We start from the raw sequence: 18,175 nt of genomic DNA on the forward strand, positions 1-18,175 counted from the left end.
CTAAGAGGTATACAACCTGGAAACAAACAACACAATAAAAAGAATAATCTAAAACCAATAAAACAGCAGCAGCTGCAGCAAAGAAAAATAAAGAAGCAGAAAAGAAAAGAAAGCATGCAACAACAAATATAATAGGAACTCACTGGATCAGCCTTCAGGGTCAGTGACCCTCTGGGTCGAGGATGTGGCACTGCCATCCTCAGGCTCAGAGGATTCCATTGCAGAAGACCCAGTGAGACCAAAGGCTCCCCTGTTCTATGGCAGTAGGAGACTATAGGGGAAGGCTAGGCCCCTTCAAGAAAAGCAGCACCTTCTAGTGTGGGTGGGGCAAATGATTAAGATGTAGCTACTGCTGCCTCTATATAGGGCTCAGTTTGTTTGGTTTTTGCAGTAGAGTTCTGTGTGCCTAGAGCTCTGCCACACCATGGAGAGCTACTACTGTTCCTAAAAAAGGGATGGAATAATCACTGTGACTTGTGCATTGGTAACCTCAAGATTGTGCTACTGTGATGAACTCTATGTGGGACTACTCCTAAAGTTGTTGCTGAGTAGAGCCTCCTGATGTGCACATTTTACACCGCTCATAACACACCTGCATTAGCTGCCAACATGCTACTGGGAAAAGTTTGAAGCCATTTGGGACCAATGAGGACCCCCTGATTGTGCTGCAATCTATTGGGGGGCCTTTTTGGTAGTGGCACATCCTCTTGGGAAGCACCTCCCCTTTGAATTAAGGCAGGCACTGACGTTGATGGCATTTCAGTGTCTGCTAAAAACTTACTTATTCTCTTGCTGAAGATTGACACCAGTTCATTAAAATAGCTTAATATGTATATTTTGGCCTAATCTTGGCTGCTATACGTATCTTTCATGACAGGCGGTATAGAAATAGTTATAATAAAATAACCAACCAAAATGACTATTTTCTTTCTCCACTGTCAGAGGCAATAAGTCTCTGAATGCCAGTTGCTGGGAATCGCAAGTGGGAGAGCACTGTTACCCTCAGGCTCTGCTTGAGGGCATCTGGTTGGCCACTGTGAGATCAAAGGTGCTAGACTAGAGGGGCTTTTGGGCTGACCCAGCCGCCAGGCACTTCTCATGTCCTGCTACTACTAAATATAATAATGATCCACAAATAACAACAAAGGCTAATAATAAAATGCTTCTAAGAATGTGTTGGAGTGTGTAAGGCTTTCGGCTCTCACAGTCTCAACTGCTTCCTAGAAGACTTTATTAGACAAGCTGTCCTCTTGCCAAGCCGCAGGAAGGCGACACTTTTAAACACTTACCTAAGTTAATTTTCTTTGTGCTCAAACACGTGGAAAATAATAGCTCTTATGTGGCTGACCTGGTCGAGAAACACTTTCCAAATCCTCATTTACAGCTATAGCCTCCTGGAGGTTCATCCTGACGGGTTTTCCTAGAATCTGACCCCCTACGCAATATATTGTTTTCAGTCCTCTGACTGAGGTGGCAGGGGGGAAGGTAACTTTAATTTTAAACCAGACCTGGTCTTTTTTTCTAATTTTAATTGCAGCCTTCAATTCTACCTCTTCCTTTCAAAGCAAAACTTATTTTATCCCGACAGGGGTTGCTATTTAGTGAACAGAAAGCGTAAATTAAGTCATTACCTAACTACACAGCTTGCCAGAACTGACAGCAGCGCAGATTAGAAAAGGTTTGCCCTTGCATTCTGTAGTCAGATTCATTTGCACAAATCATGGTCTCCTGCATTTTAGAGATTTGCTAGCGCTGTGTTTTGAGTGCTTGCCATAGTACCACAGATGGATGCTTCTATACTTTATTTCTTTAAAAAAAATAAAAACAAATTCTAAATCAGTTGAGCATCCCTTGCTATGTACGTAGATGGCTTCTCAAATATCCTTCGAGAGGCTTTGTTGGTGCTGCCTTCCAAAGGCAAATGCTCCCATGTGGGGGGAGATGTCAGCCCTTCTTTATTTCATTCCATAAATTTCAGGCTACATGGCCCACAAAGGTAATTTATTTTGTTAATTTCTTTCTCCCACTCTTTAGGTTCGGATCAGGAAGGCAATTTAAACTGCAGAAAGCTGAGAATGAATCACCAAAAGCCCTAGAGGTTCTTTGCTTTGCACTACCACAAGGAGTTTATGGATGTACTCTGATGAAAAAAAATCACACCAGAAAGCACAATCATTAACTGCCTTGGCCTTCAATAAACAGATGCATACATTTAAAAAGCCTGGTTTGATTTCACACATTTGGGCATAATGTTGCACAATCTCCAAACCATGGTTACCACCTTGTGGGTTTTCGTGGGCCCTTCCTCCCTCACTCTTGCATGTCAACTCCATCCCCTTTCCTTTTTGGCCCTAAACAAGGTTAGCCTTATGTCTGCTGTGACATAGTTAGCACCAAACCATAGTTTGCAAATATGGTTAGAAGTGTGTTGATAAACTGTGTTTTGAGTTAACCATGCCTACCTCTAAACAGGAAAGGTGTAGAACAAGGTTGGGAGCCTGTAGCCCTCTAGATGTTGTTGGATTCCAGCTCCCTTCAGCCCATGCCCACATATCCAATATTCAAGAATGATAGGAGACATAGTCCAGGAACATCTGAAGGGCCACAGGTTTCCATCCCTGGTGTGGAACCTACAAATCAGTCAGAAATACAGATGCAATGCAAGAAACAATCACATGTAGTTTGAAATAAAGGAGAGGAGAATTACCCCATTGCAGTGGAGGCTGGTTCATTAGGGCAAGTGGCCCACCAATCTCAGCCTGCACTCAGTTTCCTTCTTATTTACAACCGGTCCAGGGAGTGGTACTGTCGGTCAGCTTACTCCTCCTTAGTCTCAGTGTTATCCTTGAACTCAGCAGGGAGGAGGATGGGGACAAAGCAAGAATTAGTTGGCTATGCCTGCAACTGGCTCTGGCTCCGCCCACTGTTGGGCTCCCTGCCTTCTGCCCTACCAATTTCAATGGGCACCAGCCTCCACTGCCCCATTGCTCTGCCTAAATGGCAACCTTAGTTATAAGGACAGCATTTATATTTCACTACTAGGATTTCAGCCTGGCAGGTGTGATCTAATTATCCTCTATGGGTAGCAAAAAATCCCTGAACGTTAGTGCTTTGCTGTCTCATAGATGGCGATGGGAATTCTGTGCACGAAAAGAGCTGTGACTCACAGTCCTTGTACATTCCCCTAATCAGTAACACACATGTACTTTACAGAAGGTGGGACTGCAACCCCAAATCTTTCTTACCTGACTGAGGATCCGGCCACATTTCTTGCCTATCTTGTCTACCAAATCAAAGATTGGGAAATTCCAATTGTTTAGCTGCTCCATAAGAGGGTCCAAATTGTCCATTATTAGAGGCTCTGGGGCAAGAATAGGCTTGTCCTGTATCAAGAACCAACACATATTCTGAATGTTATGGAAACATCACAAACCATTGGCTTACCTGGCCCTCTCTCTAAACGTATACACTGACAGTGCCATTAATTCTAATCCACCTGAAATTTCATTTTTATTTCATTCTCTTCTTGGGATAGATTTTAACATGGGCATGCCCAATATTAATGGTGGAAGAGAAGGTTTCCAGCATGTGCAAAACTTAGGCTGCGTATACACCACACATTTAAAGAACACAACTTTCCCCAAAGAATCCTGGGAACTATAGCTTGTTAAGGGTGCTCTGTGAGGGGTAAACTACAGTTCCTAGGACTCTTTGGGGGAAGTCATGTGGTTAAATATATGGTATGTATGCAGCCTTAAATGGCTATCTCCATGAAATAATAAATTAACTACGGCTGTAAGGAATCTTTGATCATCCTCCATCTTCACTTTATATACTGCTACATTCTTATAAAAAATCCAGGTTAGTTGTCTTAACTGATGTATCAAGATAAAGAAGTGACTGTGGTATTAAATGAGAGTTTTTACCAAACTGGGGATCACTTGGACCTTAAATATTTTTTATGCATGATGTGTCATTTTTCTTCATTCATTTTAATTGGAGGGTCTAATTTTATTTATGTATTTATTTAACATTTGTATTCCACCTTTCTTCCATTATGGAACCCAAAGTGGCCAAGTGGCCAAGTGGCTTCCAGGCAGTCACCCATCCAGGCGCTATACCAGCCTTAACCAAATTTTTGGGGGGGCAAGAGTACATTTGGCAATCTGAAAAACTGTCATGGGCACCACCACAAAATGGCCACCATGGTGGCCCATCTAGTCACAAAGAGCAATGACTTGGGCTCCATCTGCACCATACATTTAAAGCAGTATAATACCACTTTAAACAGTCATGGTTTCCCTCCAAATATCCTAGGAACTGTAGTTTGTCAAGGGTGCTGAGATTTGTTAGGAGACCCCTCTTGCCACACAGAGCTATAATTCTCAGAGATCTCTGGGAGGAAAGAATGATTGCTAAACCACTCTGGGAAATGTATAGTGCAGTTGTTGTTATTAAATTTATATCCCGCCCTTTCTCCCAGTAGGAGCCAGGGCAGCAGTTGGGGCCCTGCTGAAGAAACTGAGTACAACTGTCCCCAAAAGATGCAAAATGCCCATCCCCTATGTACAAAAAATAGGCACGCACCCAAACAGATAAAAACACACACACTCTCTAAGACAAAAAATGACAAAACCAAAAAAGGGACAAAAGGGACCAAAAAAAGGCATAAAACATACACATACAGAGCACTAGGTTGCTCCATACTACTCCTGCCCCAGGATGACCAGGCAGGGCCCTTTTCACAGAGTTTTAGAGGGACGTTGGAAGGCAAAGCATCAAACTCACTTCCCCCTCCCCCTTTCTTTCCTTTTCTATGACAGATGTCTCTGGGCCTGCGTGGGGCTGAGGGGCATTTTGGGGAAAAGAGGGGAAGAAGTGGTAGTGGCTAAAGGCCTACACTTCTCTGCCTAGACTCTCTCAGCTGCCATCCAAGTTTTTTTTAAGTAAATTAAAAATCAGGAGTGGCAGAAGATCTCAGTGGGTGGGCAACAAAGACGATGCCAAGAGCTACCACGGTGCCTGAAGTTGTCAAGCTGGGCATCCAAGCAGGAGCCAAAGTTGCTTAGCTTCAGCAAGGAGGAAGCCTCTTGTGTCTTCAGTATATGCCCTTGGAAATGATTAATCAGTGGCCTTTGGGTAGAATACTCAAAAACGTACCATTATTTGAAGGACACAATAAAATTCCAGAACAAATGATTATACTACACTGGCTGAACAAACACCATACATTTGATGCATATGGCTTCTCCCTAAGAATCCTGGGAACTGTCATTTACCTCTCCCAGAGGTACAATTCCCATCACCCTGAACAAATTACAGTTCCCAGGATTCTTTGGGGGAAGTCATGTGCTTTCAACATATGTTGCTATGCAGCCTGAGTCTAAGGCAGATTTGCTATGCCCTTCAGTTAGATTCACAAGTGACTATGATGGGGGTAGAATGCCTGTGGCCTTCCAGATGTTATTGGACTTCAACTCCCATCAGCCAATATGGCTGATTATGAAGGATGATGGGAGATGTAGACCAGTAATATCTAAATGGCAACAGGTTTCCAGCCCATGCTAGGCACTTGTGACTTTCACCTGTGCATGTATGAATCCCCACTAAAGGTCTTACTCAGCTGGAAGTGAAAGGTACCAGCCTGAGATGGAAAGATTCATCAGTTTTGCTTCCCTCAGTTTCCAGTTATTCCAAACTTAAATTCAGTTCTCCACATTTCTGCAGTATTTTAGTGCGAATTTCTCCTACTTAACAAATTTTTGTATGCAGTTTTGACTAGTGTACACATTTTTGCAAGAAATTTCTCCAAATATAATCCATTTTGCATGTTATTTTCATTAATATATTCATTTATATGCACATTTTCCACAGTATATGCACTTATGTAAACATTTCAGAGCTTGGAAAAGTTACTTTTTTGAACTACAACTCCCATCAGCCCCAGCCAGCATAGCCACTGGATTGGGCTGATGGGAGTTGTAGTTCAAAAAAGTAACTTTTTCAAGCTCTGAACGTTATTAATTGGAGAACTGCATCACAAAATTCAGATAAGTGTGGATTTTGAAGCATTACTTTGTTTTGGTTCTCATATTGCTTCAGAAAGTGCAAATTTGATAGAGTCAGCTTTAAATGTGAACTGAATCAAGTTTCTCCCCCATCCCTAGTAGCAGCTCTCTCCATCTTTCAATATTTGTCTTGGTTTGCTTGTTATGTATGATTTATTTTTTAATAGACAATGCTGGTTTGGTGTTCTGCATCTGTGCCATCAAAAATGGCAAGCCACATTGGAATTCCCATCTGTTCAGAGGTAGGTTTGGCTCTCTTTATTTAACTGCAATAAATCATGGGGTGATGTTGATAATAAGGCCACATCGACACCATCCATTTAACTTACTTTTCAGAGTGGTTTAACAATCAATCCCTCTTCTCAGGGAACTTTGGGAAATGTAGCTCTGTGAGGGGAATAGGGCCACATTCAGACAATACATTTTTATTCCACTTCAAACAGTCATGGCTTCCCCCAAGGAATCCTGGGAAAAGTCATTTGTGAAGGGTGCTGAGAGTTGTTAAGAGATGCCTCTTCTCCTCACAGAGCTACAATTCCCCAGGTGGTTTAACAGTCAGTCCCAGGGAACTCTGGGGATTGTAGCTCTGTGAGGGAAATAGGGGTCTCCTAACAACTCTCAGCATCCTCAACAAACTACAGCATTCTTTAGGGGAAAGCATGGCTGTTTAAAGTGGTATAATACTTCTTTAAATGTATAGAGGAGATGGGATTTCAGTATAGGGCCTCAGTATTCCAACACTTAGTTCTGTTACCCCTCTCCCACCCTGGCTTTCCATCTCTCTCCCACATCCCGTCACTATTTCATGGATATTGAGCATGCTTAGTCCTCAACTGACTGCTTAAGGTTTTTTCACCTCTATTTTTTTGTTTAGTACTTCTGTAACCATTTGGGTTCCGCTCAGCCGTCTGATACCACCCCTTCTATGCATAGATATTGCCTGTTTGGCTACATAATTAATGGCACTCACAGCCTGAACACTGGGAATATACCAAAATATTATAATAAATAACAAGCATTTATACAGTGACTTTAAGCTTCAAGCTTTTCATGGACAGCAAATATGGTGTAGTGGTTAGACAGTCTGACTGGGACCTGGGATACCAGGGTTCAAATCCCTGCTTGGACATAAAGCTCACTGGGTGAGCTTGGGCCAGTCACTGTCTCTCAGCCTAACCTACCTCACAGGGTTGTTGTGAGGATAAAATTGGGAGGAGGAGAACCATGTTTGTACACCATCTTGAGCTCTTTGAAGGAAAGGTGGGATATAAATAAATAAATTCTCTTTATATATGACATCTGCATTTTTTCTCAAACAATCTTGTAAGGTAGATTGGTGTAACAAATCCCTTATTGTAAACTGGGGGTGAAGCAGAGGGAAGAGTGGACTGCCCAAAGCCAACTGAGTTGGCAGTTAAGGGTGCATTAACTAGCTACTTTCAGCTCCCAGCTTACTGTACATCACTTATCCCACAACAGTGACCACTAAATATATATATAGAGAGAGATGACTTTGCAGATGCCACTGGGGCTGTGCAGGGCGGATGACAGCTTGGGTGCAGATCTTACATGCTGGGTGTATGCCTAGATCAGCACAAAATGGCAGAAACATGCCCAGCAGAAACACCATCAAGGAAGTTGGAAGATTCAAAACAGACAAAAGAAAGCACTTCTACACACAGTGCACAGTTAAACTATGGAGTTTGCTCCCACATGGTGCAGTGATGGCTATCTTTTTGGATGGCTTTAAAAGAGGATTCAGCAAATTCATGGAGGATACGGCTATCAATTCCTATCGGCCATGATGACGATGCTCACCCTCCATGGTCAGAGGTGGTATGCTTCTGAATACCAGTTGCTCAAAACTGAAGGGGGAGAGTGCACTGTTGCACTTAGGTCCTGCTTGCGGGCTTCCCATAGGCACCTGGCTGGCCACTGTGAGAACAGGATGCTGGACTAGATGAGCCATTGGCCTGATCTAGGAGGCTCTTCTTATGTTCTTACCTGGCCCAGCCCTGAATATATGAAGCTGTTATACACCAGTTGGTTCAGATCACTGATTCACCTAGCCCAGTACTATCTACTCTGTCAGGCAGTGGATCTCCAAGGACTCAGGTGAATTTTTTTCCATCCCTGCTGTTGGAGATTCTCTTAAGTCAGGTGTGTGTAGCCTTTTTTCAGCCTGAGAGCTGCATTTGCTCATGGGCATCTTTCCATTGGGTGTGTGTGTGTGCATGCATTGGGGGGGGGAATAGCTGGAGCAACAGACTTTCACCTTTGTACAGTAAGTTACATTCTAGCCATGCAAAAGCCAGAAATTTCTACATCCAGCCACACATCTGTCCATCCTCCAACCAGCCAAGGAAGAAGTGTAACCACAGTTCAAGGATACATTTTAGGCAGGCAAAACCACTCAGGAAGGGCATGGAGTGGGCCAATAAGACGTGCAGCTTGGGGAAGGGGAGTGGCCTGGGCAGAGTCTCAAGGGGCATACAGAGAGGCCTTGAGGGCTGCATTTGGCTCCCAGGTCTGAGGCTCCCCACCCCTGTCTTAACTGGAGATGCCAGGGATTGAATTTTGAACCTTCTGCATGCACAACCTGCACAGCTCAACCACGCAGCTGTGATAATAGAAGGAAATGTTTTTTTTTTTTTGCCAACTGTGCCCTTGACGTAGTGTAGTTCTTTCCCAGGTTCTTTAATCTGGCACTATTAGGCTGAAGAGTGAATGAGATACCTCAGGCGGCAACAAGGGATGCAGTATGATTGTCTCTGGTTGATACATCCTGCAGACAGATCCCGTCCGTGCCTGCTCCTTGGAGCAATCCGTTTCGTCGTCGTTCTGCAAGATGTCGCTGCTGTCACTGTTGTTTGTTTCGTAATCGGAGGTGGCTTGTGCTGGATCATCTGAAATACAAAGCCCAACTGCCTATTACTGCTGTCAGGGATCCAGCTGATAACAACAAAATAGTTTCTCTGTTCTGCCCTCAGCTGCTTCCTAAGTTGCTTTGGGCCTGTTCTGCCACTCTCTGAATTCAACCAACATGCATGATCTGGCTGAAGGGAATAGAGCTGCCAGGACAGCATGAATTGGCTCTGGGGACACAAATGGCCAGGGCAGAGTCAAGTTGGTTCTTTCTCTCCAGATCTCCCCCCATCACCACCCCATTTCCAGTGTGAACGCCCCACCCATCATCATCATCATCATCACATTGAGGAATCACTTTCTATGAAGCATCTCAAAGCAATTTCACAATACCAAAAAAACCAAACAACTGTACATATAAAAAATAATGACATATATAACAACTGCATATGTAAAACAATTTCAAACAATTTCAGATACTAACTGGGATTTTTTTAAAAATCCACTTAAGAACATAAGAACATAAGAAGAGCCTGCTGGATCAGGCCAGTGGCCCATCTAGTCCAGCAACCTGTTCTCACAGTGGCCAACCAGGTGCCTGGGGGAAGCCCGCAAGCAGGACCCGAGTGCAAGAACACTCTCCCCTCCTGAGGCTTCCAGCAACTGGTTTTCAGAAGCATGCTGCCTCTGACTAGGGTGGCACAGCACAGCCATCACAGCTAGTAGCCATTGATAGCCCTGTCCTCCATGAATTTGTCTAATCTTCTTTTAAAGCCATCCAAGCTGGTGGCCATTACTGCATCTTGTGGGAGCAAATTCCATAGTTTAACTATGCGCTGAGTAAAGAAGTACTTCCTTTTGTCTGTCCTGAATCTTCCAACATTCAGCTTCTTTGAATGTCCACGAGTTCTAGTATTACGAGAGAGGGAGAAGAACTTTTCTCTATCCACTTTCTCAATGCCATGCATAATTTTATACACTTCTATCATGTCTCCTCTGACCCGCCTTTTCTCTAAACTAAAAAGCCCCAAATGCTGCAACCTTTCCTCGTAAGGGAGTCGCTCCATCCCCTTGATCATTCTGGTTGCCCTCTTCTGAACCTTTTCCAACTCTATAATATCCTTTTTGAGATGAGGCGACCAGAACTGTACACAGTATTCCAAATGCGGCCGCACCATAGATTTATACAACGGCATTATGATATCGGCTGTTTTATTTTCAATACCTTTCCTAATTATCGCTAGCATGGAATTTGCCTTTTTCACAGCTGCCGCACACTGGGTCAACATTTTCATCGTGCTGTCCACTACAACCCCGAGGTCTCTCTCCTGGTCGGTCACCGCCAGTTCAGACCCCATGAGTGTATATGTGAAATTAAGATTTTTTGCTCCAATATGCATAATTTTACACTTGTTTATATTGAATTGCATTTGCCATTTTTCTGCCCATTCACTCAGTTTGGAGAGGTCTTTTTGGAGCTCTTTGCAATCCCTTTTTGTTTTAACAACCCTGAACAATTTAGTGTCGTCAGCAAACTTGGCCACTTCACTGCTCACTCCTAATTCTAGGTCATTAATGAACAAGTTGAAAAGTACAGGTCCCAATACCGATCCTTGAGGGACTCCACTTTCTACAGCCCTCCATTGGGAGAACTGTCCGTTTATTCCTACTCTCTGCTTTCTGCTTCTTAACCAATTCCTTATCCACAAGAGGACCTCTCCTCTTATTCCATGACTGCTAAGCTTCCTCAGAAGCCTTTGGTGAGGTACCTTGTCAAACGCTTTTTGAAAGTCTAAGTACACTATGTCCACTGGATCACCTCTATCTATATGCTTGTTGACACTCTCAAAGAATTCTAATAGGTTACTGAGACAGGACTTTCCCTTGCAGAAGCCATGCTGGCTCTGCTTCAGCAAGGCTTGTTCTTCTATGTGCTTAGTTCATCTAGCTTTAATAATACTTTCTACCAGTTTTCCAGGGACAGAAGTTAAGCTAACTGGCCTGTAATTTCCGGGATCCCCTCTGGATCCCTTTTTGAAGATTGGTGTTACATTTGCCACTTTCCAGTCCTCAGGCATGGAGGAGGACCCGAGGGACAAGTTACATATTTTAGTTAGCAGATCAGCAATTTCACCTTTGAGTTCTTTGAGAACTCTCGGGTGGATGCCATCCGGGCCCGGTGATTTGTCAGTTTTTATATTGTCCATTAAGCTTAGAACTTCCTCTCTCGTTACCACTATTTGTCTCAGTTCCTCAGAATCCCTTCCTGCAAATGTTAGTTCAGGTTCAGGGATCTGCCCTATATCTTCCACTGTGAAGACAGATGCAAAGAATTCATTTAGCTTCTCTGCAATCTCCTTATCGTTCTTTAGTACACCTTTGACTCCCTTATCATTCAAGGGTCCAATTGTCTCCCTAGATGGTCTCCTGCTTTGAATGTATTTATAGAATTTTTTGTTGTTGGTTTTTATGTTCTTAGCAATGTGCTCCTCAAATTCTTTTTTAGCATCCCTTATTGTCTTCTTGCATTTCTTTTGCCAGAGTTTGTGTTCTTTTTTATTTTCTTCATTCGGACAAGACTTCCATTTTCTGAAGGAAGACTTTTTGCCTCTAAGAGCTTCCTTGACTTTGCTTGTTAACCATGCTGGCATCTTCTTGGCCCTGGCGGTACCTTTTCTGATCTGCGGTATGCACTCCAGTTGAGCTTCTAATATAGTGTTTTTAAACAACTTCCAAGCATTTTCGAGTGATGTGACCCTCTGGACTTTGTTTTTCAGCTTTCTTTTTACCAATCCCCTCATTTTTGTGAAGTTTCCTCTTTTGAAGTCAAATGTGACCGTGTTGGATTTTCTTGGCAATTGGCCAGTTACATGTATGTTTAATTTAATAGCACTGTGGTCACTGCTCCCAATCGGTTCAACAACACTTACATCTCGCACCAGGTCCCGGTCCCCACTGAGGATTAAGTCCAGGGTTGCCGTCCCTCTGGTCGGTTCCATGACCAAACTGATCTAGGGAATAGTCATTTAGAATATCTAGAAACTTTGCTTCTTTGTCATGACTGGAACACATATGCAGCCAGTCTATGTCCAGGTAGTTGAAGTCACCCATTACTACCACATTTCCTAGTTTGGATGCTTCCTCAATTTCATATCTCATCTCAAGGTCTCCCTGAGCATTTTGATCAGGGGGACGATAGATCGTTCCCAGTATTAAGTCCCTCCTGGGGCACGGTATCACCACCCACAACGATTCTGTGGAGGAGTCTGCCTCTTTTGGGGTTTCGAGCTTGCTGGATTCAATGCCTTCTTTCACGTATAGAGCGACTCCGCCACCAATACGTCCTTCCCTGTCCTTCCGATATAGTTTATATCCAGGGATAACCGTATCCCACTGGTTTTCTCCATTCCACCAGGTCTCCGTTATGCTCACTATATCAATGCTCTCCTCTAAGACCAAGCACTCCAGTTCTCCCATCTTGGTTCGCAGGCTCCTAGCATTAGCGTACAGGCACTTGTAAGCAGTGTCTCTCTTCAAGTGTCTTTGGCACTTGTGGTTAGGCCTGTGGTAATTTTGCTCTTCTGAATTTATATCCTGTGCCCCTGCTCTCACAATGCCTACTTCTAGGCCTACCCCTTTTAAAATTTCATCATTTCTTTGGTTTTTATTCCAGGGGGGAGGTTTATTCCGAAGCGGACCTTTCTCAGCTCCTGTCGGGTTTCCCCCCTCAGTCAGTTTAAAAGCTGCTCTGCCACCTTTTTAATTTTAAGTGCCAGCAGTCTGGTTCCATTCTGGTTCAAGTGGAGCCCGTCCCTTTTGTACAGGCCCGGCTTGTCCCAAAATGTTCCCCAGTGCCTAACAAATCCAAACCCTTCCACTCGACACCATCGTCTCATCCACGCATTGAGACTGCGAAGCTGGGCCTGTCTGGCTGGTCCTGCCCATGGAACCGGTAGCATTTCAGAGAAAGCCACCTTGGAGGTCCTGGCTTTCAGCATCCTACTTAGCAACCTAAATTTTGCTTCCAGGACCTCACGGCTGCATTTCCCCATGTCGTTGGTGCCAACGTGCACCACGACCACTGACTCCTTCCCAGCACTGACTACCAAACTATCTAACGACGGGTGATATCCGCAACCTTCGCACCAGGCAGGCAAAACACCTTGCGGTCTACACGCCCATCACACACCCCACTGTCTATGTTCCTAATGATCGAATCACCCACTACAAGGATCCCTCCACCCCCTGGAGATATATCCTCGGCACGAGAGGATAGCTGCTCATCCCCCAAGGAATGGGTCCCTTCTAAGGGATCGTTTCCCTCTTCCTCAGCTGGATGCTCTCCTTCCCCGAGACCATCGTTCTCCATGATAGCAGGAGAGCTATCATCGTTGGAGTGGGACACAGCTATAACGTCCCTGAAGGCCTCCTCCACACACCTCTCTGCCTCTCTCAGCTTTTCCAGGTCTGCCACCTTGGCCTCAAGGAAATGAAGTCGTTCCCGGAGAGCCAGGAGCTCATTGCACCGAGAGCATACCCACGACTTCTGTCCAACAGGCAGATAGTCGTACATGCTGCAGGCGGTGCAAAACACTGGAAAGCCACCACACCCCTGCTGGCTTCTTACCTGCATAGTTTTGTTTAAGGTTTATTACATCAATGGGTTGGAGACTGCAGTTTAGTTGAGGTCAGGGAACAGACGGGCAGAGTGGGGGGCCCTGGCCTCCTCGCCCTGCTGCTGAACTCGCTCTGCTGCTTAGAAGGCTTGTTGAAGAAGGTAAGTCTTCAACAGGTATCCAAAAGATAATAATGATGGCACTTGTCTGACAATCACGGGTGTAGTCGTCCAGGGTCTCGGGAGGTGGCCTTTTATGGGTAAATGTCATATGATGGTGAAGACAGCCTTTTGTGTTTCAAACTGGAGGTTACATTCTGTTTCTATTTTGGGTGCCATAAACACTTGGATCTGAAACTGCAGTTTGATGTAAAATCAGACTGATTACAATATGCTATACAATTACTTACAATATATTAAGCAATAACTCTAGCTGTTGGGAAAATAATCGTGGCCTGCCCAAGATACATGTTTTCAGTCTGCTATGCTTAAACCACTCCACATAAGGAAAGGTGAGCATGGTCAATTAAAAACATAGAGCACACCTAGAAGTTTGCTAGAATATATTTCATCTCCCACTGTTTTATCTTGTGCAAACTGAGACACTCATGTCCACTGGAAACTATTCTGCAGAATAGTCAGTGTCATTATTCCACAATTGATTTTGGAGTTGTTTTTAGTGTTGCAAAGTGTTGCTGTATATTCACAGAAACAGAAGCAAAAGAAAATAATTTACTATAGGAAACTTCACTAAAATTACAAAGTAAATCAAACATATTTAAAGTGACTATTTAAACTATATCAACTGTTTTAATATCGCTGCTTCGTCCCTGCTACAACAAGATCAGCACAGCACATGTCTTGTTTCTGTTATTTGGGCTGATTGCAGGTGTTGCCACCACTCACCAGGCATTTTTTAAAACTTTTAAACTGCAGAAGAGGTCAGAATATGGGGCAAGGTCAGTAATAGGATTACAGGCACTCTGTGAATATGGGTGATTTTTAATTAATTTCAACAAATAATGAGAACTCTGACAGTCTCTTTATACAGTTTGAACTCTTGATTTTTTCTGTATCACCATGAAAATTTAGAGGGTTATTAAGCAAGTGTTTCTGAGTTCAGGACTATAAGTTTTGTAAGGTTCTGTTTTGAAATGAGCTTATGGGAAGCATCAGAATGGCATAGGGGTATTTTCAATTTAACATTGTGGAATGCGAAAAATCCATGCTGGCTATAGTAGTAATAAAATTGATAAAGGAACAGATTAATATATTAAAAAACCCAGCATCAGTAACACATTAAGCAGGCGATAAAGAAATGTATCTTAGTAAGTTCACAACCTCAGCTCCTCTCAAAGGTCTGGGTAAAGAGATGCATCTTTAGCTGCTGTTGAAAGGTTAACAATGTCATAGCTTGACACACTTCAGAGACAAGGCTCTTTCAAAGGCAGGGGGCTGCTAAAGGGAAGGCCCTGCCCTCCTGCCTACATACAGCCCATTCCCCAAATTTCCCCATGTGGTGAGATCTTTAGCAGGGTCTCCCCTGCAGCTGTTCATTCATGGGCAGGTTGATATGCAAAGAGGTGTTCCTTCGGATGTTTGGGTTCCAATTCGTTGAAGGCTTTATATCAATTTATCATTATTATTCATTCAATTTCTTGCAAGCACTCCATCATAAGGTCTTGGGGCAAGTTACAGCCATTTACAAACACAATGTTAAAATCAGTTTAAAACAAATTATAGTCAAAAGAATAAGGATGGTCCTAAATATATATATATATATATATATATCAGGTCAGAGTAAGCCCCTTGAATTGGGCTGGAAAGTGAATAATAAAAAAAATGTGTCCATTGCTTTTTACATGGAAGTGTCTAAAAGCGACTTACAAAGTAAAAATAGAGAGGGCAAGAAACATTGGGTGGTATTCAATGCTAGTCCTACTCAGAGTAGACCCACTGAAGTTACTGCCCAGCACTAACTTAGGTTCATTCATTTAAATGGGTTGACTCGACTCTGAGTAGGACTTAGCTGAATACATTATATCGAGTTTCAATAATGAAACAAGAACCTACAATGCTCATCCAGCCATGTATCATCCTATATGTATATTTTGTAACCATCGTGCTGCAAAGAAAAGGCAAGGAAGGCAATGGGTGAGTGGCACCCTGCACAACCCAAAAGAACTGCTTTGTGGGAGGCTTGTGTCACTGCTGCAAGGCCTCCCTGTCTTTCAGCCTGTGTGCTGGGGGGGCGGGAGGAACAAAGTACAGTGGGCAAGACCTGGGGGAGGGAGGGAGATGCCTTGGTGACCTGGAGCAAGGGAAGTGTGCGTGTGTATGTGTACGTGTACATGCCTGCTTAAAAACCCTCCAAATTAAAGGTCTGGGTGTGTGTATCAAAATGTTTTTGCCTGCTGCCTAAAACTGCCAATGGTGGCAATGAACTGGCAATTTTAGTGATTCTGTTCCAAACAAAAGTGAGTTCTCCCCCCATCTTAACTTCAGACACCAATGACTCACCTGTTCTGTTCAAGGAGTGCGTTCCCCCTTCCCGTCTGTTCAACGGTTCCTCACTGGGGTCTACTGGGTTGTATGGCCTGCCGCAGCTAGAGCACAGATCAAACGACAGATATTGTGTGAGAGGCGGCAGGTCCCGGCTCCCCATGGCTCACAAAGGATTGCACCCTATATGTAAAGGCTGCTAATGGGTCAAGCATGTCTTGGTGCAACTTTCTTAATGGATGTTTCTGACGCGCATGTATTGAATTACTGCACACGTGATGACTGATAGTTGGATGGGTCAAGTAGGAAGAAGAATCCATTTTAGATGGATTTATACATGGGATTCAGGGGTTCCAGTCCTGTTGCGTTGTTTAAGCCCCTTGTGCTTTGTCAGTTTTTTAAAAGCCAGACCTATCGTATGCAAAGTCACACATAGAAAGAAATTATATGTATATTGTGTGTAAAAGAATCAAACCCCATGTGGTACTATATATGCCTAACTGTATATGTATTACTGCATAAGCATTTTTATACAGTTACATCTATTGTTTTATGTATCTGTTTATGTGCTGGTTGCTCAAGGAAATCTGAAGTGTATTTGCATATAATGCATACAGTAATGCATATAATATGTGAGAATTGTTGGTATTTTTTGTGAAACCTGTAAATAAATAACCCCACCTCGTCAAGATCAAGAAGCGAGATGGGAATTAGGGGGGGAAACCCTGTGTGGATAAGCGCAACATGGAGATTTTCAGAAACGTCCATCTCTAGTGTGAAAATGCTTCTTCATACAATACATAACTGTTTCCTAGAATCTACTGTGACAAGATTTGGTGATGGCTATGAAGTTAAGGAGTATTTAAAGGGGATTCAAATAGGAATGGATATCCACCAAGGTGGCTAAGTGGAATCTCCTTGTTTGGGGGTTGTATGTGTCACTAAAAACCTATTGTGGAGGGGAGGCTAATGCCCTCATACCCTGGTTGTGGACTTCCTGCAACAGGGATGCTTGAGGTATTCAGTTTTGGCAAATTCCAGTACAAACTGACCTGATCCACATTTCCTGAACTAATGCAAGGACTGGAATGTAATGATCCTTTGGACTGCACACTTTCCTGAATGTTGTTACATGGGGTTGTATCTGACACCAGTCCTACTCAATGTAGACCCATTGAAATTAATGAACATCCCTGCCTTATGTTCATTCCTTTCAATGAGTCTGCTCTCAGTAGAACTTTGTTGCAGGCAAAGTTCTTGACTCAATAAAAACCATACCAAATGTGTTAAAATGAGTATACTAAAAATAAAGCATCCAGAAATGTGTACATTGAGATAAAGTACTTATTTAAACCAGCATTTTGTAAGAAAACACATATTTAAATACAAATATTTGGGCATGTTTTAAAAAATACATACATATTTCAGACCACTGCAAAACAGAACAGACTTATGAGTGAAATATGGGAAATTGACATGGACATGGACTCCAGGTGCCTTGAGGTATCTGGCTGGAAACAGGATGCTGAATTAGATGGGCTTTGGACCAGCAGATTTCCTCTTTTCTTATGAAATGATGTCATTGAAAAGTATTAATATTTGAGGGGTGGTGATGAGGAGTTACAAAAGTTCTCATTGTGGGGATAGAATGGAGAACTCACACATACAAGTCACCATTACTTGATGATCCATCAAGTGATGAACATGCATGTGTGAACCAGGTCTAACACAGAGGGAATTGCAAAAGTGAAGGGTAGTTGCTTTTACAGACTTTGCATGTAAAGGAAGAGCATATTGCATTTTGGAACCACATCTCTTAAGTGATTAGAGCTGGCAGTAGATCAAAGGCTTTCATTCCCAGCTAGCATGGTCAATGGCCAATGATGACGTGAGCTGTTGATGGAGGGCCACAGGTTCCCCACGCCTGCTCTAGAAAATGCCATTGCAACATGCATTGCAATATGCCACAGCAGGTGGATAATAAAATCTCAGATATGCTGGTTGACTGATATGGTGTAAAACAGCCTTTCACAACCTGTGCCCCTCCCGATGTTGCTGGACTTACAACCCTCTCAGCCCCAGCCAGCATGGCCAATGGTCAGGAATTATGGGAACTGTATGGCAA

General features: G+C 43.3%; 1 protein-coding gene across 3 annotated transcripts in view; it reads right to left on the reverse strand.

Moving 5' to 3' along the window:
- The window catches only part of PDE3A (phosphodiesterase 3A), a 437,665-nt gene that overhangs the window by 33,702 nt on the left and 385,788 nt on the right, over positions 1-18,175 (reverse strand). For all 3 annotated transcript variants that reach the window (XM_061638443.1, XM_061638444.1, XM_061638446.1), the window contains exons 7-9: positions 16,069-16,154; positions 8,805-8,974; positions 3,246-3,383 (exon numbers count right to left, since the gene is read on the reverse strand). In XM_061638443.1, coding sequence (XP_061494427.1) covers positions 3,246-3,383; positions 8,805-8,974; positions 16,069-16,154 — 394 coding nt within the window. The remainder of the gene's footprint in view (positions 1-3,245; positions 3,384-8,804; positions 8,975-16,068; positions 16,155-18,175) is intronic.

The sequence above is a fragment of the Rhineura floridana genome, chromosome 8 (genome assembly GCF_030035675.1).
Source record: "Rhineura floridana isolate rRhiFlo1 chromosome 8, rRhiFlo1.hap2, whole genome shotgun sequence".
NCBI lineage: Eukaryota > Metazoa > Chordata > Lepidosauria > Squamata > Rhineuridae > Rhineura > Rhineura floridana.